Source organism: Gossypium arboreum, chromosome 9 (genome assembly GCF_025698485.1).
Source record: "Gossypium arboreum isolate Shixiya-1 chromosome 9, ASM2569848v2, whole genome shotgun sequence".
Classification (NCBI taxonomy): domain Eukaryota; kingdom Viridiplantae; phylum Streptophyta; class Magnoliopsida; order Malvales; family Malvaceae; genus Gossypium; species Gossypium arboreum.
The window spans coordinates 2,569,581-2,592,517 of NC_069078.1; the positions used below are offsets into that span (position 1 = coordinate 2,569,581).

General features: G+C 30.2%; 3 protein-coding genes and 2 non-coding genes across 5 annotated transcripts; 3 read left to right on the plus strand and 2 right to left on the minus strand.

Moving 5' to 3' along the window:
- The first annotated feature begins 2,592 nt into the window (after window positions 1-2,592).
- TRNAA-UGC (transfer RNA alanine (anticodon UGC)) lies at window positions 2,593-2,665 on the plus strand. Its single transcript has one exon. It is a non-coding gene; the product is annotated as a tRNA-Ala (tRNA).
- A 97-nt stretch (window positions 2,666-2,762) lies between these two features.
- TRNAA-UGC (transfer RNA alanine (anticodon UGC)) lies at window positions 2,763-2,835 on the plus strand. Its single transcript has one exon. It is a non-coding gene; the product is annotated as a tRNA-Ala (tRNA).
- Window positions 2,836-4,283: 1,448 nt separating this feature from the next.
- LOC108454072 (pectinesterase 31) lies at window positions 4,284-7,294 on the minus strand. Its single transcript, XM_017752383.2, has 6 exons — window positions 6,842-7,294; window positions 6,651-6,755; window positions 6,090-6,167; window positions 5,505-5,692; window positions 4,761-4,934; window positions 4,284-4,667 (listed from the first exon to the last, which is right to left on the minus strand). Exons 1-6 carry the CDS (start codon window positions 7,082-7,084, stop codon window positions 4,505-4,507), a joined length of 951 nt encoding a protein of 316 aa, XP_017607872.1. The 5' UTR covers window positions 7,085-7,294; the 3' UTR covers window positions 4,284-4,504.
- Window positions 7,295-10,469: 3,175 nt separating this feature from the next.
- On the plus strand, window positions 10,470-11,577 carry LOC108455135 (uncharacterized protein At5g39570-like). The gene is made up of 2 exons (XM_017753738.2): window positions 10,470-11,365; window positions 11,448-11,577. Exons 1-2 carry the CDS (start codon window positions 10,718-10,720, stop codon window positions 11,541-11,543), a joined length of 744 nt encoding a protein of 247 aa, XP_017609227.1. The 5' UTR covers window positions 10,470-10,717; the 3' UTR covers window positions 11,544-11,577.
- A 946-nt stretch (window positions 11,578-12,523) lies between these two features.
- On the minus strand, window positions 12,524-14,238 carry LOC108456494 (transmembrane emp24 domain-containing protein p24delta9-like). Its single transcript, XM_017755057.2, has 4 exons — window positions 14,029-14,238; window positions 13,402-13,611; window positions 12,848-12,924; window positions 12,524-12,769 (listed from the first exon to the last, which is right to left on the minus strand). The coding sequence occupies exons 1-4, from the start codon at window positions 14,236-14,238 to the stop codon at window positions 12,625-12,627; spliced, it is 642 nt and encodes a 213-aa protein (XP_017610546.1). The 3' UTR covers window positions 12,524-12,624.
- Window positions 14,239-22,937: the final 8,699 nt, after the last annotated feature.

Genomic DNA, 22,937 nt, shown 5'->3' on the forward strand with positions numbered 1-22,937 from the left:
AAATGTGGAATTTGCTAGATGGCACGTCATATATTGTGACATCCTATGGAGTTTAAGTTGATCACTCTAGTGTCACTGGTCGTGGATCAAAGCCTGTGATTATTGCGCACAGAATGTTCCACAAAGATCAATTAATTAAATGGAGCTTATTTGACTCGCTTGAACTGACTCGACTCGTGGAATATATGAAGAAGCTCATCTACTTGAAGTCTTGGTGATCTAGTAAAACACTCTAGTAAAACAAAAGTTACCAAGGTAATTAATGTAAATCCTAAGGAATAAAGATATATAGTGTTTTAATCATTTAATCATATTTTAGATAGACGTTTAGATTAACCGTTGATGTAATTGATTTGTACTATTGAATCTGGGAGAGCTCAACTATAAATAGAGGTCTTCCCCCTCATATAATCACTCAATTGTAAACCTTCAAAGTAATTAAATACTTTTAAGAGCATTTTCTCAAACGCTTGTTGTGTGATAATTTTTTGTGATTTTTTGTTCATCCGTAACTTCTTTTATCTTTCGAGTTTGCTTCCACTTTGCTGCAGTGCCTTAGAGAATTGCTGCAAAAATTCTTATTTTTCAAGAGTAGGTTAATTTAGGTAAGATTTGAACCCAATAAATTACCTAAAATTGTGCAGTTTGCCAAACTAAATTTTTACCCCAGTGACATTAGTAATTAAATAGTCAAATCAAACCTTTTAAATAGTAGAGATTGTATTTTTAATTTACCTTTTCATTATGGATTTTATATTACTATTTTATTTTTTATAAGTAAATAATTACATTACAATACGGAAGAGGATTACAAACGCATGGCTCAAGCCGTGTATGTCATTGGCGAATTCTAAGACCAAGTTTTTTGGTGCTTTATAAAAATTTCAAAAATTTTAAGAGTTTTAGTGAGAATTTTTTAAAATAAAAATTGGGGTTTAATTAAAATTTTAAATTTTTTTGAGATTAATGAAAATTTTCTAAAATTTTTAATGAAAAAATTAAAATTGCTTAAAATTTTGGGAGGGGTGCACGGCCGTTAAGTCACTATAGCACTGTAGCAGTATGCTTCTTATAGACCTTACGCTAATCAACTTGAAATCCACCCAAATTGATCATCGGGCCAGTAAATTCATTATTACGATTTATTATTATTTTACAATTATTAATCTTTATTTTATATAATTACTTTTAAATCAATTTTATATTTTCCATAATTATTTCATGGAACATATAGCTGTTACTATATTCATATCATCCATGTATAAGACAAATTCAAAAGCCTATAGGCATGAAAACAAAATACTAATAAATAATTATAAAGTAGGGTTAGAGATGTTTATTGATTTATTACCAAAAAAAAAAACGATAGAGAGTTATTTAGTGGCGAAGAGATTAGTTATTATTATTGACGATGTATATTCTGATTTCATCAAAAGAGAAATATTTATTGAGTGGATTAGATCATTAAAATAAAATACTTTTTTTATTCAAGTTAATTTAAATCTATCCGAACATTTTCAAAATAAAATTTATTTATTAAGTTTAATAAAATTATTGACTAAGAATAAATGTAATTATTGACTGTATGAAATTAAACTAAAAATAATTATATATACACTAAGAATAAATAATAAATTTTTTGAGTTTTTACCCATTTGAATTTTATATATTTTCAAAGTTTTTTAATTTTACACTCAATCAAAATGAATCTGGACATATGATTGTCCAGATTCGTTCTATCGATATATTTTAATTAATTTTGAAAAATGTTTCATTTAAAAAATATAATTTTATTTTTTATTGATGTAACATGTCACGTTAATTTACTTACATATGGTAACTTTTGGTAACTTTCTTCAACCACATCAAAGCAATTAACGATCAAACTGGTCAACTGACAATTTTCGTTAACGAAAAGGGCTAATTATTTTTTTTTATCACTCAAAGTTCAATTGAGTACATTTTTTCATAAGGGCTCAATTAATTTGTTTTTTACCCAGATTTTTTTCGACCTTTTAGCCATAAAAATAAAACCTAATCTTAATTGAAGTTTTAAAAATAATTTTTATAAGTAAAGTTGAAATAAAAATAATTGTAAAATCTAAGGGTTAATGTTAGTTGGACCATAAATTTCTCACATTAACCTCTAAACGTTGATCATTAACCTTTTTATGCTATCAATTGTCACATTGCGAGAGCAGGAGAATTATGAGAGTCATGCCGAGAAGGATGAACCGAAACAAGTGGATTGTCGGCATCATTATTGCTAAATAATCACTCATTTGTGTCTGTTTTTCTGGGTTTTTTAGCGAGAAAACTCAAAACCCAAGCAAATTGCCTTTGCCATTGGCAGAAAAACTCCATGCCTTGAATCCTTTACACAACTGAAAACCTCTTTCTCCTTAAAACTCACCAATTTTGTGGCGAGATGTCCTCTGCCTATAATCTGTTCGATGAAATTCCTCAAGATACTGTAAACCGGACTGACTTGTGTACACCCGGCAAATACACTATTTTTATTTGCTCAAATGCTCTCTCTTGAATTTAACAATGTAGTGATATATTTCTTCCTGTAACCCATACAGCTCAGTGGGGGATGTAGCTCAAATGGTAGAGCGCTCGCTTTGCATGCGAGAGGCACGGAGTTCGATCCCCCGCATCTCCACCTTTAGATTTTTTTGCCTAATTAGATTTATTCTTGCCTAACCTTTTTTATTTTCGTTTTTAATAAAACAATTACTTTCCAAATTTCTAAAACAAATGGGGATGTAGCTCAAATGGTAGAGCGCTCGCTTTGCATGGGAGAGGCACGGGGTTCGATCCCCCGCATCTCCATTTTTAGATTTTTTTGCCTAACCTTCTTTTTTTTGGCCTAATAACAAATTCAACCTTCCAATATTTCTAATTTTATTAATTTGATCCTAAATCTAAAGAAATCAACGAATTTAGCCCTTAATGTTTTATATAGTTCACTTTTTTTTGGCCTAATAACAAATTTAACCTTCAAATATTTCTAATTTTATTAATTTGATCCTACATCTAAAGCAACCAAAGAATTTAGCCCTTAATGTTTTAATTCTAATTCTAAAATCTCAATAAATTTAGCCCTCAATATTCAACAAATACTCTATCTATGAGTTTGATCCTTAATATTTTAGAGAAATTTAATTAAATAATACGATATTAATACGTCTTGTACTCTTCTTCTTTAGTGGGTTTTGGAAGTACATTAAAGAATATTTTTAAAAATGTATTTTTTTAAAATGTATATTTTGAAATATCTATTTTAGAATTAAAACTAATTTGACAAATTTTGTAATTGTTGAGTGATAGATTTATTGAGTTTTTAACATTTAAACTACAATGACAAATTTTGTAAATATTGAAAGTTAAATTTGTTAAACTTTTTATATTTAAGATTAAATTGATAAATTGTGTAAATATTGAAAAGTTAAATTTATTATCAGATTAATAAAAACCACACATTAATTTTTTTTTTTTTGGTGAAAAAAAGATACAAGTAAGAACTCAAACCCTCGTAAGAAGATTTTCAAACAATTTTAAGCCTAGACTCCTAGTACGAACAGATTTAGCCAGATAGTAGGCAATGAAGTTATCTTCTCTGGGGTCGTATTGAATTTTTCATTGCTCCATTTTCCTCAAGATGGATTTTCCTTACTGAGGTAGAGTTAGAACTCCCCCGAAGAATCTTCCTAGATAGCATTAATAGTATCAGTACTATTGATTTGAATTAGGATTTTCCCAAAGCGACAAATAACGAGAGACTGATTAAAATATTTAATTTCAAAAAATATAGTAACCAAATAATAAAAAAATAACTGAATGACCAAAAACAAAGCAAAAGGCATAATTAATTTACCCTTAAGCTAACCCAACTCAAAATTATATTATTATCTAAAAAACATCATCTAATTTCATCATCTAATTTAAATATAGTCGTAAAACGTTTAATATTAAATTATTAATATGAAAAAAATCAATTTTAAATTTTAAAATTATTTTAAAAAGTCAAGACATGATAGAGTGCTATGCACCGAATCAAATTGTATGATCACATTCACGAGTTGCAATGAATATGTGATTAAAAAAGACCATAATAATTAACAAGAGTTAAGTATAATAGTAAAGCATGTTGCATTCCCAAAGAGAGATGCATGTTCGTACCTTTGAAACGACATTGTTTAAAGAAGAGCCACAAACTTCAAACGTAAACCGTAAAACGGATATGAAAAATACCAAAAAAAAATCATAGTAAATGTTAATTATCTTAAAACACTCCAACTATTATAGTTAATTTGATTAATAAAGCAATTATGAGGATTCAAATACTTCAACACTATTATATTCAAGTTTCAACTGCCCAAACCATATGAGCTTACCATTTTTCTTGGCCATCTTCGTTATTCTATGCTTCAAATAGTTCCAACACACACCATTACATTCCTCATTATTAACTCATACCACCACTATCTGTTTCTCTTTTCTATGCAGAATATGGTATTTTCAGTGCCATTCTTTGAGCAAGCCATGGTCGGTTCGGATCAGGGTCTATGAATCCGTGCATAAGGAACTCTTCTGCTTCTTCCTCCAGCAGTTCCCGAGACCAAGTAACCCGTTTCGATTGACAGCACCCAGGGCCGAAACATCTGCAGCAGTTTCATTTAAATCTATTTGTTCCAAAGGAAATGACGTCTCTCGTAAAAGCAACATGAGAATAAGGAAGAGAGACCATGAGATACCTGTATTCGTAAAAGCAAGCACTTCTCTCGTTTTCGGCTTTTCCCCAGTTATGCCAACCTACATGTTTGATACATTGGTCCATGTATGTGTAGGCAAAGACCACCCTTCCAAAGGGTCCCCATGGTCGCCCGAGATATGAATAAGAAGACCCTCCGTTGCCAGTAATGACGCATCTGCATCAATGCCACAAATTGTAATTCACAGCTGATTACGTGTGATAATGGAAGTAACTGATTGTAAGAGGAAGGAAATCAAAAGAACGGGAACAATAATCCGAGAAGATGCACCATAACTTTTTCCTTGCGAACTTGAACGGATCGCAGTTCAGTCTCCTAAAAACAGAACTATGTATGGTCCTTGTAGCTATATTGCAAGTATATAGTTTTCTATGAAGTATAGCTTAATGGTTAAAAAAATTGTTAGCAGAATCAAAATCCCGGGTTCGGGTGAGAAACTTTTAACTTAAACAACTATAAAAAGCACAAATACAATATTAAGGAAAATTACGAGTGCCACATTTTCCTACCAACAAAATACCAGATAGACCATACATACAAAAGAGCTGTATTTTGAAGAATTTTCTTTCGAATTTAAACATAAGAACTATGCTTGAAACCATCCACTTCGAAGTCCTCAAACAACTTAACAACTTGAAAATTAAGAAATTTATGCAAGATGATAATGAGATGTTAACGAAAAACAAATAGTAGAAAAGAAAAAGGCACAATTAGTCAACCACAGACCTTAAAAACACGTAACCAGTCGATTCCTGAGAAGTTTTCCGGCTCTGTGCAGTTATAAATCCAGCTGACTTGCAGTGTATATGACAATGCTCTAAAAGAGCTGTGCTATTTCCAAAAATAAAGTCTACACTTCCTTCAATGTAGCAGTCTTTCAAGTACTGTCTTCCATGATGCAAGTATAGAGTATCCTGCAAATGGTTATACGAGCAGTAAGATTCTAGGAGGTCAATGTCCACGGATAGAAGAAAGGGTCCTAGATGCTGAAATCCGAACCTCAAGACTTGTCGAAATATCACCTCTTAAAGAAGGTTCCATAAATCATCCGTACAACTTTACAAACACAATTAAACCACTAAATTGGTCATGAAATAATCGAAAGAGTAAAGAGCTTAACATGTAGCCAACATTGTTTACACAGAAAGATATAACTTTGCCAAGATTTCAATGTATTTAGAAAGACTTCAGAGGATTATATCTTTATACACATGCTGGAATATGCATCGGAAAACAAAGAGTCGGGACAACATAAGAGGGCATAATGATACAGTTTACATAAGGCCAACTAAAATGAGATGAGCTAAGCACCTGCCAGCCCAGGAATTTGCAATTATAGAATGCACATCGATCCGCTGTTACTCTGATTGCAACAGCTTGTCCTGAACCCTGTAAGGAAGTGAAAGATTAATTGCGGGAAGAGTTTGAAATTTCTGCAGCATTTTCAAAGCAACTCGCAATTTTTGACAATAGAAAGAAAAAACACCCAAATGCTAAAATTCATATCATTCCAATCCATATAGCTGAAAGGAAAATATATTGAGAAACAAATCAAAATTTTAAAGAAAGTGATGATGATGATGATCAGTCAAAAACCCAAGAACCAAACTTGAATCACAAATTGAAGCTCAGGAAAATGTCTAATAAAGGTGAAATTCCAATCATAAATTGTCTGCTTTAGTGATTAATTCAATACCAATATAGTAGAAAGGGAAATCTATTGAGAGAAAAAAGAAAAGTCCAGAGTTGAAATTCTTGATAATGATGATAGGATAATTAGCCAAAAAAAACTCAAGAACAAAAACCGAAATCCAGAAAAAAAAATCCCCAAAAAAAAGGGGGTTAAAATTAGAGGAAAAATTGAAAAGTCACCTCTGGGGAAGAGTTTTCAAATGTGACATTTTCAGCAATGAAATCTTCTCCTTCAACAATCACAGTGCCACAACCGAACGTTCCAGTCCCAATTAACCTCGAACCCTTTTCAAAAAAAAAAAAAAAACACTATGATTACACGTAGCGAAAACCCAGATAAGGTAGCACGAAAAAAGGACATCTTTTTTTACCTGGTGATGTTGAATTTTAGTAGCGGTATTGTTCCATGTAAGAACAGTGAGTTCAGGGCGGAGACCAGCCAAAGTGATGAGGTTCTTGGTCTTGGGAATGTAAACAGGTTGCTTGTAAACCCCGGGTGACAGTCGAATGATGGTGCGGCAGGTGTTGCAGAGTGGGACAGTGTCAATGGCTTCCTGCACTGTTCGGTAGTCGCCATTGCCGTCTTGGGACACCGTTATTACCCTCGCCGACATCGATCGAAGTCGAAGAGAAACAACAACAACACGCCCTCTTTTCTGTCTTGAATGTTTTGTGGGGTTTTTAGTGAGATTTGAGTTTTTCTTTAAGAAAGAGGCTGATGAGATCGAGCGAAGAGGCAATAAATAGAAAAACAATTTACAGGTTTTTCAGAAGACATGATTCATTGCTGTTTTACTGCTAATTACTATGTTTTTGTCTTTTATCATACTAAGAATATTTCATTCAATTTTTTAAGGGTAAACTACATTCATCGTCCTTCAACTTTGTTTAAATTATATTTCGGTTACCTATGTTACATAATAGTCATTAATTTATCGATTGTTACAATTTTGTTACTCGGCAGTTAAAAAGGTAACGTTGCTCCTTAATTCAAAAGGTTAATAGTTATTTTAAAATTTTCTTTAAAATAAATAAAAAAATCATAGAAAAATAAATAGCAGCAAGGCAAAATCAAGAATTTTGTAACTAATATTTATATATAAAACTTGAAATTTAAGAGAAGAAATGGTGGGTTTGGAGAAAGAGGAGAAGAAGAATAGCTCTGCCTATTATAAATTTAAAAAATCTAAAATTCTAATACGAAAAGCTATTCAAAAACCCAATCAATCTAGTAATTTGAGTTATAGATAAGAAATGATAGGTTTAGACAAGAAATAGATTACTTTGTATTATTAATTAAAAGAGAAAAATCTCAAATTTTAAAAAATTGAAACTTACCAAAGGGTTCGGACAATATAATAGAACATTTTGCTCTTCTCTCTTGCCCCCTTATTTCTTAATTTTCTCTCTATTTTTCTTTCTTTCAAATTATCAAGAAAATCTCGCAAATAAGCTATTGGTATAAGGAGTTTTGCTTATACATTTTGTTTTTTCATGCAAAAATCATTGAGAATAAGTATACGAAAGGTAATAATTCAAACAATGGATATTAACGACAATAATGATTAGACTAAGATTTTTAAATTAAAAAAGTAGAAGGATGAATTTTAACTTTTAAAGTTATAGACTAAATTTCAAATTTTGTCAAAGCATAGGGACTAGCAACACATTTTAACCTAATAAATATATAATACATGAAAATAATTTCCTCATTTATTTTTTATTCTATTTTTTTAAAAATTTCTTCCCACTTTCTTTCCTTTATCTCTTTCACTACCTAGGCAATTTTAATGTATCTTACTTTTATATTAATATTTTTATAACATTAATTCTTGTTTAAAAATAATTAATAAATTTTAAAATAATGTAATTATAAATTATTTTTAAAAATATTTAACTAATTTAAAATTATTTAAATTAATAATAATATTATTTATAAGTTATTTATTTTTATATATAGTTAAATTAATCTGTAATTATATTAAAATTATTAATACTCGATCTTTTATAAATTAATCTGTAATAATATTTATTAATATGTATCTTTTCTAAAACTATAATAATTTTAATATTATAACATTAAAAGTTAATTTAATTATAAAAATCTTAAAATAAAGCTAAAAAAAGATAAATTTAAACAAAAAGCATAGAATAATTTTAAAAATTATAAGGAATATAAAAGAGAATAATGTCTTTTATTCTTGACCATTTATAAGGAATATAAAAGGGCTCCACTGATTAAAACAAAAGTATGAGGGATGCAATTGAAATGCAATTTCCTTTATTTCATGAATGGCCCTTTGGTAGAATGATATATTAATTAATACTCATGTGTCGTCTAATTTTGAAATTTTATACACCTAATGTAATTTGGATAAATAAAATAAACTTGGAGGTGGCATTTAAATACCATTTATTTTTACACTTTTTATTTTATTTTATTTTTCCCAATAATATTGATGTTTTACTTTATAGCAAATACAAGATAACAATAGTAACTTTTCTATCCATTTTTATAAGTTTGAATTGAATCAACTTAAATTTATGGGTAAATTACACTAAGGTTACTAATAATTAGTAAATTTACATTTTGATCATTTAATTTCAAAAGATTATAAAATAGTCGTTGCACTATTTGAAAGTTTTCTTTTTAAGTCATTGAACTGTTAAATTCACTATTGTATGGAATCCTCTATTTGCATCACCTATACTAATTGAAAGCTCTTATTTTCTTTCTCTTCTAAATTCAGTTTTTTTTTCATGAAACAACTTTAAATGTCACAAATTTATAAACCAAAATTTAAATAGCTTTCTTCTTCAATCTTGACATTGATTGTCAAATAGACTTGGATCTAAAATGTTCTTCTACTCGTTAATGAGTACTAATTCATCGTACCAATTGTTGAATCGTCGCTTGGAGCTCTCTAGCTGGACTTTAAAAAAAAAAACTTAACAACCCAATGGCTTAAATAAAAACTCTAGAATAGTTCAATAATTTAAAATGAAAATTTTTTAATAATTTAATAACCATTTTGTAACATTTTGAAATTAAATAACCAAAACATAAAGTTATTAATAATTTACTGACCCAATGTTTACCCAAAATTTTAAATATGAAAAAGTTCGTGTATCACGATTTTACACTGGACTAGGAGTCGAGTCACCCACCTAGGCTCACTTGAAAATTGAGAGGGTTTGAGTAAAAATATAGGTTCGAAAAATAGGATTGGACAAAAAATAAGATCTGTTTTCTAAATGGGCGGGGTCTCCAATAAGAATTTTTTGGCCCTAACCCGAATTTGACTAAATTTTTTTCTTGTTGCTATTTGCTTCGGTTATGTTACTATTTTGTTGTTGTTATGTTGTTGTTTTGATATTATTTCTCTAATATATTACTACTATTTTGTTACTATTGTTTGGATATTGTATAACTTTTATTTTATTGTTAAGTTTGCTACTACTTTAGAAGCATTTGCTTGCTATGTTGCTATCCATGTTACTATTATTTGAGTATAAAGATTTTTTTAATGTATTTTTAATTTGTTGAAAAATATTTATTTTAATGTTTTTAGTATATTTGATGTATTATATTTTTAAATATATTTTATATAAAAAATAATATAAAAATTAATATGGACGGACCGGGCTTGATTAAGCATTTTTATTAGTGTTAGCTTGAGTAAAATTTTAGGCTAATTTTTTTTTGAAAAGATCAAGCCCAAGCCTAGAAAATAGACCTAGGCTTAACCTTAAAATCGACTCAAACTTGACTCGATCTATGATCAAGTCTACATTATATTCGCACTTTACCATTAAATTTAATTTAATTAAGAATTTTTCAAAATATAATTTAATTCTTAAAAAACTAAATTTAAATTAATTACTTATTTCATAAAATAAAATATCTTATTCAAATCTAGAATCTGCGAATCGTAAATGAAAATTCAAATTTACAATAATTTTTTAACTAAAAAAAAAAAAAACCTGTTCTTTGCCAAAGAACACGGTATATTTCAAAATCCAACGGCCCAAGTTAATTTCCTTAAAACGTCATCGTTTAGGCTTTTTAAACAATGAACGAATTGAGAGGTCTCGTCAAACTGTCCTATTCAATCGCTTCCCGCCTTTCATTCTCCGTTCAACCCCCTCACTTCGTCTCATATATTTATATCAAAACATTTAAAAAAGAAGAAAAAGAAAAAGAACCTTTAATTTTCATTTTTTGAACGCATAGCCAAAGCCAAACGATGCCGTATTACACATCTCCAGCTGAGGATGAACCCGACGAGTTTGACGAGCATAATCCAACGCCGTACCGTGGTGGGTTCGACCTCTTCGTGACTTACGGACAACCATTGGAACCCAGTGAAGAGACTTGTTACCCTTCGTCCACACCGTCTGACGGAAATTTAGATTATGAGTGTCCGCATTTCTCTTCCGGAAGCTACCCTTATGGTCATGATCGACATGGACAATCTAAACCCTATTCTAGTGCTCATGATGATGATGGATATGGAGATCAACATGGGTCTCATCATCACGGAAGGAAGCCTGAACATGATTCTGGATATGGTAGGAAATCGGGGCACAGGGAACATGGATCCGAATATGGGAGGAAATCTTCAGGGTATGGAGACTCCGAATCCGAATACGGATCTGGGTACGGTAAAAAGCAAAGCCATGGAAGTGGGAGGAAATCGGATGATGAAGATGAAGGGTATAAGAAATCTAGTTATAGGAAATCGAGTTATGATAGATCAGATGAAAGAGAAGAAGGATATGGAGGTGGGAGGAAATCGGATGATGAAGATGAAGGGTATAAGAAGTCGAGTTATAGAAGAAATGATGACAATGATTCAGATGATGAAAGGAGGAGCCATGGGCGCAGAAAACACGTAAGTTATCCCATATTTATCACGAATTTGAATAACGTAGATGTTTTAAACTCACTCGATTTCAACATGGTCAACATTGCAGGGTAAGAAAAGTGAAGATGAAGATGATGAAGATGATGATGATGAGGGAAAGAAGCACCGCCGGCACCGTCGGCACCGTGATTACGACGAGGATTAATCGGAATGATGTCTCAGTGCATAAATGGAGTACCGTTTCATGCCATAATATATAGCTACTAAATAAAGAGTTGAGGCATGCCTCCATTGATGGTATCTATTATCTACGCGTGTGTTTTTGTGGATCTGAATCTTTGATTGTTAATAAAAATCCCCCAAACATTTAGGTTACTGCGCTTGTATTGAATTTTAAAATAAAATGAATCCCTATCGCTTTAGTTTTAGTGTTATGTTTGCAATACATTAAAACAGCAACCAACATTTTATTTTATTTGTTAAATTGTATTTTATTTTATTTATATAAAATAAATAAATTAATTTTTATAATTAGATTAAAGAGTAAAATTATTTTTTTGTTAAAATTTCGTTTATATTTACAGTTAAAATTGATCTATGTATGTCAACACGATATACACGTAGCATTTCATTTGTTTTGAACGTAGAAGGACCAATTTGTCTAATTTTTAAGTAAAAAGAGTAAAATATAATCTAATTTCTAATATAAGTATTTTTAACTCAAAATCAAATTAAAAATAAAAATAAAAATATTTTTATTATTGATTCAACTGTGGGTATATTAAAAACTAGTTAAATAACAAGTAACTTTAATAATGGATGATTTTTTTTAAAATAAATTCATTAATTCATTTAATTATCATCGTAGATGGTAAAAGATAATTTCTCAACACAATAAAAGTTTTAATATTAACATTAATAGAACATTATGATACAAAATATAATAATAATGGATGGTTATTAAATATAGTATATATTTAGTAATATATTTATTTGAATAAACGATACAAATTTACTAAAATTTTAAAATTAATTAGTTTGGAAATTAGTTAGTTACTCAGTTTATTTAGTTATTGAATTAGTTATTTAGTTTATGCTTGTAATGATTAAATGTATTAAAATTATTATAATGAAAAATAAATCTCTGAATTTCGAGTTTAATAAGTTGAATTGATAAATTAGGGTATTTACTATTAACATTTAAGCCTCTTAAAAGACAAATAAAGATAACAGATAGAGAAGTGTTATAAACAATGGAGTTAAGAAACAGAAGAGAGGCAAAGAAACTAAAGGAGCTTCTTCCTTTGAAAAAATGTCTTTAGATGCCACACCTGCAAACCGGCCACCGACAAGCATAGGGCGATCGAAAAGAAGCTAAGTGCCGCCATTGTCGAATTTGTTTCCTTATTAAGATGCTGCATTTCTTCTTCCCTGTATTGTAGATGTTGGGATTCGAATATTAGATTTATAAAATATGGGATAGTTATAACGAAACTAGTTATTTCATACCTCTCCCGGAGATAATACATCTCTTCATGAATGTACGTGACGGTGTCGTACAACTTCTTCAATTCGAACTCCATTGTCTACAAGGAAGGACATGTTGAAAGCTAATAAACATGGTACAATCAAACTTTTGAAGTACTTGTATATGAACATATTCAGACATTGTCCATGAGAGATAATCCTTTAAGAGTCCTCTTGAGCATTCTTGTGTCAGTACACTTTCTTTTATCCATTGCTCATAACCGAGTTTTGAGTAACACAGTAAACCGGACATATCAAAGTACTTCCATACTAAGATATAATTTAACTTATATAGTTCATATATGGAAGAGGGTGAGTGTTGCATATGAATGTATGTCATTCAGCCCATAAAAGCAGGTTATCGCATATATATATTATGCTTGGATGTATAAGAATGTTGAATATGAGTATGTCTCGTTAAAAAGACTTTAAAAAGGATATGAAAGAATATGAACAAACTCGTATCAAACACATAACTGTACTAGACATTCGCACCCGAATCAAAAGTATCGAACAATATGGTAAAAAAGACTTACATCAACCTGCCCTTTCTTGGCAACCTGGGACCAATCTTTAGCAGCAACACCAGTTCTCCAAACAAAATCAATGGTAATCTTTACCGGAGGCTGGTGATTAATTGCCCAGAAACAAGAAGTGTAAGCACCGTTCTCGGTGGCGGTAAATGCAAAATTACCCGAATCCACATCCTCTCCGATGTGATAACTGTGCCCATAAGGTGAACTCACCTGTAAACATAAAAACATCTTGTTAATCACAAATGTCTGCTACAATTCTAGATCAAACAAAGCTAATTCCATCGAAATATACGTTTTCAGCGCATCGGCTCTAAATATTTGAAAAAATTTAGAAAAATCTGATAAGTTAAAAACACATGTGTCCTAGACATGATATAAAAATATCACCTGTAAAAGTATTACTAGATTTTTGTACTAAAAGTGGAATTATATAAATTATATTTATCAAAACAAAATAAAAACCCTAAATTAATAAACACTAAAATTGAATCTCCAAATTATCAAAATTTATCTACAATTTATTTAAACTTTTCAGACTAAATTCAACCTCTAAACATGAAAAACAACCCTAAATTAACAAACACTAAACATTGTAAAAAAAAAAAAATTGATTCGGGGCATACATACCTTGACAGTGAGTTTATGAGAATGAGGCAATGAACCTTGATGTGGATTAACAATGGCGTATTTGCCAACACTCATTGCGTTTGTCCTAATGTCTTCTGATATGCATTTGGTTTGCCCTGAATCCAATTCGAATCTCATAGATTCCCCCATCTTTGTTTCCAACATGAATCCTAGGATTATCAGAACTAGACCCAGATTTAAAGTCGACATTCTTGTCTTGTCTTTGGATTGAGATTTGAGATAGGGTTTCTTATAATGTTGGTACGTTAACAAGAGAAACAGATATTATGTCACTAATAATATTAAATAGGGAGTTGTTAGCATTTGGATTGAAACTGCAACTGAGTCTTTTAGTTTTTTTTTACAACTGCTCCTGGTTTGCAATTCTACTGTTCCTAGGGTTTTTTTTTGGGCTTTATTATTAAAAAAATCTCAAATTTTATTTAAATAATATATTTCTATTCCTTTTATTAGTTACACTCCATCTTTAGTTTCATTAAGATTTCTTTTGAGTTCAAATTACAGGAACGTATCTCAATTTTAATTTTAATGATATTTAAATAGATGATTTTGTATTAATAATAATTTTTTTTATCAATACGTAAAACCAATTCCACACGTGTATGCAAATTAGAAGATCTATTTACTACCAAATCTCTTTTACAAATATATATATATATATATATATATATATATATATAAAAGCGTCATTATCAGTGCAAGGAGTTTTCCTTGATGACAGCCATGATTGAAGGCTATGGGCTTGATTAATTTTCTTGACGAATGTTGAGGGTTCAGTTATCTTTCAATAGAAAATTTCTAAGGATGGTTGGCCGAGGAATCCATCTTATCCTTAAAAACTTATCCTTAGAAGGAGGTATTATTTTCGAGGTGTTTATGTTTACTTTTAACTCTAAGTTTTTGTTTTTCACACCTCCAAAGAAAGCTCAAAAGGATTCATGGAGTTTTGGTAAGAATGCCTAAACCATCAAGGAAATGTTTAGCTGTAACTTCTCCAATTGAATCTAGGCGTTAGATCCGAATTCAAGAGATTATATTAGCCACCGAAGCAGCCCAATAAGTTATCAGAGTTTTTGAAAAACAATCCTTTTAAAAACATTTGTTTAATTTTGTTTTGAAAACTTAGTGGAGTACTTGTTTTAATTAACCTCAAGTTTTGTTTAGTTACCTAGCAATGGAAAAGATGATATTTACTTTTGTTTTTAGTAAAAATCGGGTTTATCATATAATAATTACCTAATCCTAAATTTATTAATGAATGTAATTAAAATTCAAAGCTAAATCCTAAGTCCCATGTCACGGTTTATAAATAAATAATACAATCTTTTAAAGAAAATAAAAAAAACAATGAAACTTAAATATTAAGAAAATGAAATTTAGCAGAGTCCCTTCAGATGGAGTGCCTGCATCTTAACCCTATGAATTATCTAAAGAGAAGAAAAAAAAAGAAGGGGGGTGACTATGAAAGCGAAATGTGTGTTCCATCACAAGGAAATTGAAACAAAATAGTAGACAAAACACTTTAACAATTCTGAGAATAAACACAATCACAAAGTACTTCAATTTTAACGATTTTTTTTCACATAAAATACTTTACTATAAGTTTCTTAGAATTCAAAATAATCATAATCGAAAAATAATTCAGAATATCGTTATTTTAGATTAACTCAGCACAAGAATAATCAGTGGAATGATTAATCATACAGAAATACTGTTCATCGAATAATTCTCCATAGTAATTTCACACATATCATTATTTCAGATTACTTAACAATGTACATATGTATATATATGTATCATCTCAAAAATCACAGTTTTTTATGCACATGTTTTTAGGAATGCCATATAGTTTCAGTTTATCAGGAAGATCCTACCCCCATCACTATGCTCTATATTTGGGAGTTCTCCTAAACTCCCCCCACCATCACTCCAATTTGTGGATTAACCACCAATGGTTTACAATTTATTTTGCAAGTGAAATCTATTGATGTCTATGAAAACACAATCTGCTCGCAGATGATGGCTATTAGAGGATTGTGAATGCATAGTAAAACATTACAGTTGGAATCTGCTATGGCTATGGGTACACAACAAACGTTTGAATGCATAAGTTTTGCTGATTCTTCCTTATTCGCTCATATCAACCCACCCCATGCAATGCAATCTATTTAGTTTTATCATATATTGAAACATTTAATGTTCTTACACATAGCAATCAAGTAGCAACGTCATGTTCTCTGTACATTCGCTTTAATAATATTTTAGGCATACCATTCATACAGTCACAACAAATAAATATACATATAATAATATATATGTACTTTTCGAAATTCTTGTACACATTCAAAATCACAAATAAATATCATATTAATTTGAGCATTCATGGATTCTAGCATGCCTCAAATAATCAGAGACCTAATTGCATTACTTAATTTACTAAAAATAGTTTGAAAACTATTTAGGGACTAAATTGATCGAAGCATAAAATTCTGGGTGAAACTATAAAATTTAAAAAATAGGGGCACCTGGTCGTTTGGAATGACTCAGGCCGTGTGGGTCACATAGTCGTTTGGTCTGGGCTGAGTTTGATTTTGCCTCGAATTTCTAGTAAAAGAATACTCACTTGACTTATGAGGTCTCATACAACGATCCTCATGTCCAAATCTAATCCGGGCCACCTACACGAGTCTTTCAATCGAACAAAACATAAGAATTAATTTCAATTTCCAAGATTTACTGAATTTTAGCAAGATTTTCAGGAAAACTTAAAAAAGATTCAAAATCGATTTGAAAGATTGTCAAGAACGATGCTATTCCACAATCCTAAAGTTCTACAGAATTAGAAACAAGATTGCTTACCGATCTTGGCTCGTGTAGACACAGATTTGACGACATTTCGCTAAATCGACAAGAAAAACTGATTGAACGAGGTTAATTTTGGGTTCAAAATTCAAATATAAAATTTCCAATAAAAGAATATAAAGGTTTTTATGAAAAGAAGAGAATGAATTAAAAGAAAAAGATGTACTTAAAGAAGAGAGAAAAATAAATTCTAAATAGGTTTGAAAAGATAACCAAAATCATATTATGATTAGAAAAGGGACCAAATGGCTAGGTTAAGCAAACTTTAGGGGCTGATTTGGTAAATTACCAATCTACCGAAATTTAATAAAAGAATAAGAGAATTAGCGTGGATAAAACTTGAGATCCTAGGGAGAATGGAGTGATGCTTGGCCATTAGGCTATTGCTCATTTCTTAATTATTTTCTACCACATTTATTTCTTATGCTAACTTGGTTTTCATCCTTAATTGTTGAAAAGTAAAAAGGAAAAATGCAAAAAGGTGAGACTTGAACTTAGTTCATGATAATTTTATTATTTCTAACCCTATAATTTTTGGGATGTTACATTAGCATTTAGTCTTAGTGGGGTTCGGACCTATGCCTTTAATGATAAAATTTTTTTTTGGTAGACTAAGCACTCTAATTAAACTCTGTGACCCCGTCAAGGGCTTCTATTGAAGTCAAAAGACAAAAACTTAAGGGTAAAATCGAACATAGATACCCAATGTTGGGAAAGTTGCAACTATTCGTTCCGTCTCTTATTATAACAGAATTGTTTCTCTGCTTAGGCTATTAACTTGGACATTGAATATGTTTTGTTTATGCTGAGTTTGGTCCACTTGAATGTGACATATTTGACAAAACTAGAAACATGGGTCAACTAGGGTGCTAACACTCCCAACCGAATTGGTTGAGGTGATTGGATAAGCAAGAAAGTTATTATAGTGTTATGTTTTAAAGAAAAATATTATATTTATTTAAGAGCGTTGTGGAGCAATTGGAAGACTGATTTATGAAGATTTTTATGTGATAAATATTTAGGATAATTAATGAGATAATTTTAGCTTTTAAATAGGAGTTTAAGGTCTATCAAAATACTGTTGATTGACCACTTAAAGAGCTCTCTATAAATAGGTTGTTTTGTGTAGTACATCAAGAGCAGCTTTTTTTTAGCGTTTTTATCAACAACATTGTTGTGTTCTTATGGTTATTTTGCGACACTCTTTTAGGTATTATTTGGAGAGATTTATTGATTGTATTGTAAGGTATTTGATTGAGTGATTTGTGAGAATTGGTGTTCAATATTAAGGTTGCAGTTACTTCTTTGTGCAAGGGTAGATTAGGCTTAAGCTAATAGGTGATTCAGAAGCCTGTTACATAAAATCATTCATTAGGCGACGTAGACATAGGACTGTTATATTTGAATTGTGTAAACAAAGATTGGTTGTGTTGATACTTTTTTGCCTTTATTTTTTTTTGTTGCATGTTTTTGTTCTAACTATCGTGACAACAATGCTAAGCAAGTTGATTTATCATATCTACAGGCTAATTATTAATCAATTGGTATCAGAGTAGGCTTTAAAAGTTTTTTGAAGGTGATCATTTATTTAATTTACAACCATGAAATCCATGAAGGAAGGTAGTTCGATTACTTGACCTCTGTTGCTACTTAGTTCAACAAACTGTAATTATTGGAAGGCTCATATAAGGGCTTTCATTATGTTTGTCAATAAAGAAACTTGGGAAGCTATTGAAGATGGGTGGACTCGGTCCACTGTAATTGCTGCTGATGACACCACACACCTTAAGGAAAGAAGTAAATACACTAATGTATAAAGAAGGGCTTCTCATGGAAATTCATATGCTCTAAATGCCATTTTTAGTAGAGTTGACTTGGACCAACTTAAATCCATTTCTATATGTGAATCTACTAATGAGGCATGGACAATATTGAAAAACCAATATTAAGGAAATGATGTTGACGTATGTCAAAACTTCAGATTTTAACAACTAGGTTCAAAAATTTGAAAATATTTGAAAATGAAACTATATCTAAATGAAACTATATCTAAGTTTTTATGCAAGATTATGTAAGATTTCTAATGAGATTTTCTGTCTTGGAAAGTGTTCTTTTTTATGATAAATTGGTATGTAAAGTGTTGAGGTCTTTACCAAAACGATTCGCCATTAAAGTCACGACAATAAAGGAGGCCAAAGATATTACTACTCTCAATTGGATGAGTTAATAGGCTCAAACCAAACCTTTGAGTTGAATATGGAAGAAGCAAAACGTGAAAAAATGGGTTTGACAAAGAATGTAGTGTTCAATACTCAAAAGGCTATCCTAACAACGAAACAGATAGTAGAGGACATTTATGAGATCAAAAAAACAATTAGCCTTACTTATAAAGAGCTTAAAGAGGTTTTCTAAGAAGGAAACTAAAGTAGATACCAGTGAGACAAGGAAGAAGGATGTTCAATGTTATGAATGTAAAGGATTTTATCACTTACAATCAGAATGTGCTAATACTAAGAAGAAGGAGAAGTCACTCATAGTCACTTGGAGTGAAGAATATAGGTTTGATGTAGATGATGATGTGAGCAACTGTGTTGCTTTTACTACCATTGTTCCAAACCATGTTCCAACGGAGTCTGAATAAGATTCGAATAATGATGATGCTCTTTTTAAATATTTGGAGGATGTTTATAGCCATATGTTAAAGAAAATAGAGATATTGTGCCAATTGAATAATTCATTGAGGGAATAAATTATTGTCCTTAAAGGAAAAAAAGAAAAGATCGAAATTGTGATCCAAGAAAAGGATGATATTTTGAAAGCAACCAAGAGTGAGCTAGATGATGCAAAGGTTGTCTTGAAGAAGTTTGGAGTCTAAAGTAAAAAGTTTGATGAAATTTTGGCTTCAAAGAGAATTGAACTAGTCCATAAAGAACTTGGTTACATCAATAAAGGTAAGGAACCTACCACTCCTCTAATTTTTGTTAAAGCTAAATATGTGGGTTCTTCTTTTTGTCTTAAGGTAAGAAATAAAAACTTTAGAAAGATTGTATGCCATTATTGTGGGAAATATGGACATAATATACCCCATTATTTTAAGATATGCGAGATTAAAAGGAGTTCAACTCAACTGCAAAAGCATGTTAGAACAATGAATGGAACAAACAGACCACAACATAGGCAAATTTGGGTAAGAAAGAATCTAGTACAATGGAGTAATGAAGATAAAAAAATTATTGATCTTCGTGTGAAACATGAGGTTGCAATTCATGATGACAATGTTAATGATTATCGACCATTGGAGAAACATTATTTAGGCTTCATGGGAAAGACTATTGTTATTCCATTAGCTATAACTCCTCTTGTTGATAAGGTAACATTCGATCTCATCCCCTTTAAACAACATGATGGAAGTAGATAAGGGATGAATAGAGTAATGAGTAATGATGTTGATTTGGTGACTTTTTCTGCTTTGATTTTTTATGGTTGCACTTTTGGCATTTTTGCTAAAAAGGGGGAGAATATGGTAATGATAAATGAAAAGTTTTGTTCTCGGTTATGGTTGCTACAGTTCACTTTGTCAAAGGGAGAGATAATGATATTTTTTATTGCACATTTATGACCTTAATGCATGCTTAATTGATTATGTGATGAGCAATCATACTGATAGGGGAAGTGTGTGATCAAGCATAGTTCTACTTTTTAGGGGCAAACATATTCTAATTTCCTTGCTATGTGACTTTTTTGTATTGTGGGTTAACCATTTGCTACAGGATTTTGTCAAAATTACCAACGAGGAAATTGTTGGGAAAGTCACTGCTACTTGTTCCATGACCTGTTATATCGAAACTATTCCTCTACTCAGGCCATTGACTTAGGCTTTGAATAGGTTCCATTTGAATCTAACATATTTGACAAAACTAGAAGCATGGGCCAACTATGGTGCTAAGGCTCCCAATTGAATTGTTTGAGGTGATTGGATAAACATGAAAGTCTTATTATTGAAGTGCTATTTTTTCGAGATAAATATCAGATTTATTCAAGAGAGTTTTGAAACAGTTGGGAGACTAATTTATGAAGACTTTTATGCGATAAATACTTAATATAATTAATGAGATAATTTTAGCTTTTAAATAGGAGTTTAAAGCCTATCAAAACATTGTCGATTGATCACTTGAAGAGGCTTATAAATAGGATGTTTTGTACCACACATCAAGAGTAGATTGGGTGATTTGTGACAATTGTGGCTGGTATTGGGGCCGTAATTACTTCTCCATGTAAAGGTAGATTGGGTTTAAGCTAATAGGTGATCCATACTATTGTTAAATAAAATTATTCACTGAGCGAGGCTTCATAATGGTAGAATCGTTGAGTCTGAATTGCGTTAACAAAGATCGATTGCGTCGATTCTTTTATGCTCTTTTTTTTTTGTTGTCTATTTTCTTTCAAACTGTCGTTACAAAGAACGTTAAGCAAAATTTATTTATCATATCTATACACTAATTATTTATCACCCTGGAAACAATACTTCTATTGAGGGTCTAAAGCAAGCTCAAAGAGTAACCTTCCTCAAACAATGATGCAAACTTGAGCATGCAAGATTTTCTTTCTATTTCTTTCCTTGGCCGATTATTGAAGTTGAAATGCTATTTTCTTTTTACCTAAGTGATTTAATAAAAAATATTTAATAATGTAATTTTCTAGTTTTTATATAAAAGATAGATGAAATTTAGAACTCTTTTAAAAACTAATGCCAACTTAAAAAGAAATGTTTAAATATGTTAAAATTTCTTGTACTATTTTAAAATTTAAAATCTAGTCCCTATACTTGAATTTTGAGACATTGAGTCCTTATACTTTTTTTTATTTAAAATCTTAGTTCTTCCATCTAATTTTGCTATTAGAATTAACGGTGTCAAAGGTAAAATAACTTTTTAGCTCTTAACATTTATAGTTTTTTGTCAATTTGGTCATTACCCTTTAAAAGTATATAACGTTTTAAAATCATTTTATTTTTAAAATTTTAAAGAGTTTTTATATTTTCATAATTTTTAAGTTTTAAAATTATATATATTTTAAAATGATATATTTTTATTTTTATGTTTTATTTAAAATATAAAAAATATTTTTAAAAAATTATGTACTTTTAAAGGGTAAGGACCAAATTGACAAAAAATATAAATATTGAAGGATGAAAAGGTTGTTTTACCTTTGACTTTGTTAACTTTAATGGCAAAATTAAATGGAGGGACCAAGATTTTTAAATCAAGAAAAGCAATGTCTCAAAATTAAAGTATAGGAACTGAATTTTAAATTTAAAAAAGTACAGGGACCTCTAGCATATTTAAACCAAAAAGGAAACAACAAATGCGAATTTTATAATCCATTAAAAAAACTGATATGTCACCAAAATTAACTGGAAATGGAAACCGCGGTTAACGATAAGATAGGTACTTTCAATTTCAAACCTGTGAAGGAGAGGGACCACATTATAAAATTAGAATGAAGGATTAATTTACAACCTTGGTAAAAGGACAAGGACTGTTCTTATATATATATATATATCAGAAGTTTTAATTTTCGCAAAACGCGTCTCTAGCTGTTTCCATCTTGATATATTATATCTCAAGCTTGATACGTTACCAAGAAAACATAGAATATATAAATATGGAATATATCTATATCTATCTATTTTTTTGTACTATATCTGTCTTTATGAACCAAATAGAAGAAAAAAGAAATCTTTTATGTCATTATCAGAGGTCCTTATAATAGGAATTAAATTACATTTTGCCTCTATTTATTAAAAAATAAAAAAATTAGTCATTGTATGTTAGATCAAAAACAGATTGATCGTTTTTGTTGAAAATTTAATTCATCTGTACTGTTAAAAACTAATGTGGTTGACGGCATAACTAGACAATAACACATAGTGTGCCACGTTTATCTCATGTTAATATACGAGAACCAGTTTTTCACTGTAAAAATAGATGAAATTTTTAAAAGAAAGATCAATTTTCTTTTTAATG

Bases quoted from the DNA above. Each gene is read 5' to 3' on its own strand.
- LOC108454072 (XM_017752383.2), bottom strand. From the start codon at position 7,084: ATGTCGGCGAGGGTAATAACGGTGTCCCAAGACGGCAATGGCGACTAC. The intron at 4,935-5,504 runs GTCTGTGGTTGA...GCATTGATGCAG, and splicing joins ACTGGTTACGTGTTTTTAAG to ATGCGTCATTACTGGCAACG. The intron at 4,668-4,760 runs GTATCTCATGGT...AAACTGCTGCAG, and splicing joins GCTTGCTTTTACGAATACAG to ATGTTTCGGCCCTGGGTGCT.
- LOC108455135 (XM_017753738.2), top strand. From the start codon at position 10,718: ATGCCGTATTACACATCTCCAGCTGAGGATGAACCCGACGAGTTTGAC. The intron at 11,366-11,447 runs GTAAGTTATCCC...TCAACATTGCAG, and splicing joins GCCATGGGCGCAGAAAACAC to GGTAAGAAAAGTGAAGATGA.
- LOC108456494 (XM_017755057.2), bottom strand. From the start codon at position 14,238: ATGTCGACTTTAAATCTGGGTCTAGTTCTGATAATCCTAGGATTCATG. The intron at 13,612-14,028 runs GTATGTATGCCC...TTATGTTTACAG, and splicing joins CTCATAAACTCACTGTCAAG to GTGAGTTCACCTTATGGGCA. The intron at 12,925-13,401 runs GTAAGTCTTTTT...CCTTCCTTGTAG, and splicing joins CCAAGAAAGGGCAGGTTGAT to ACAATGGAGTTCGAATTGAA.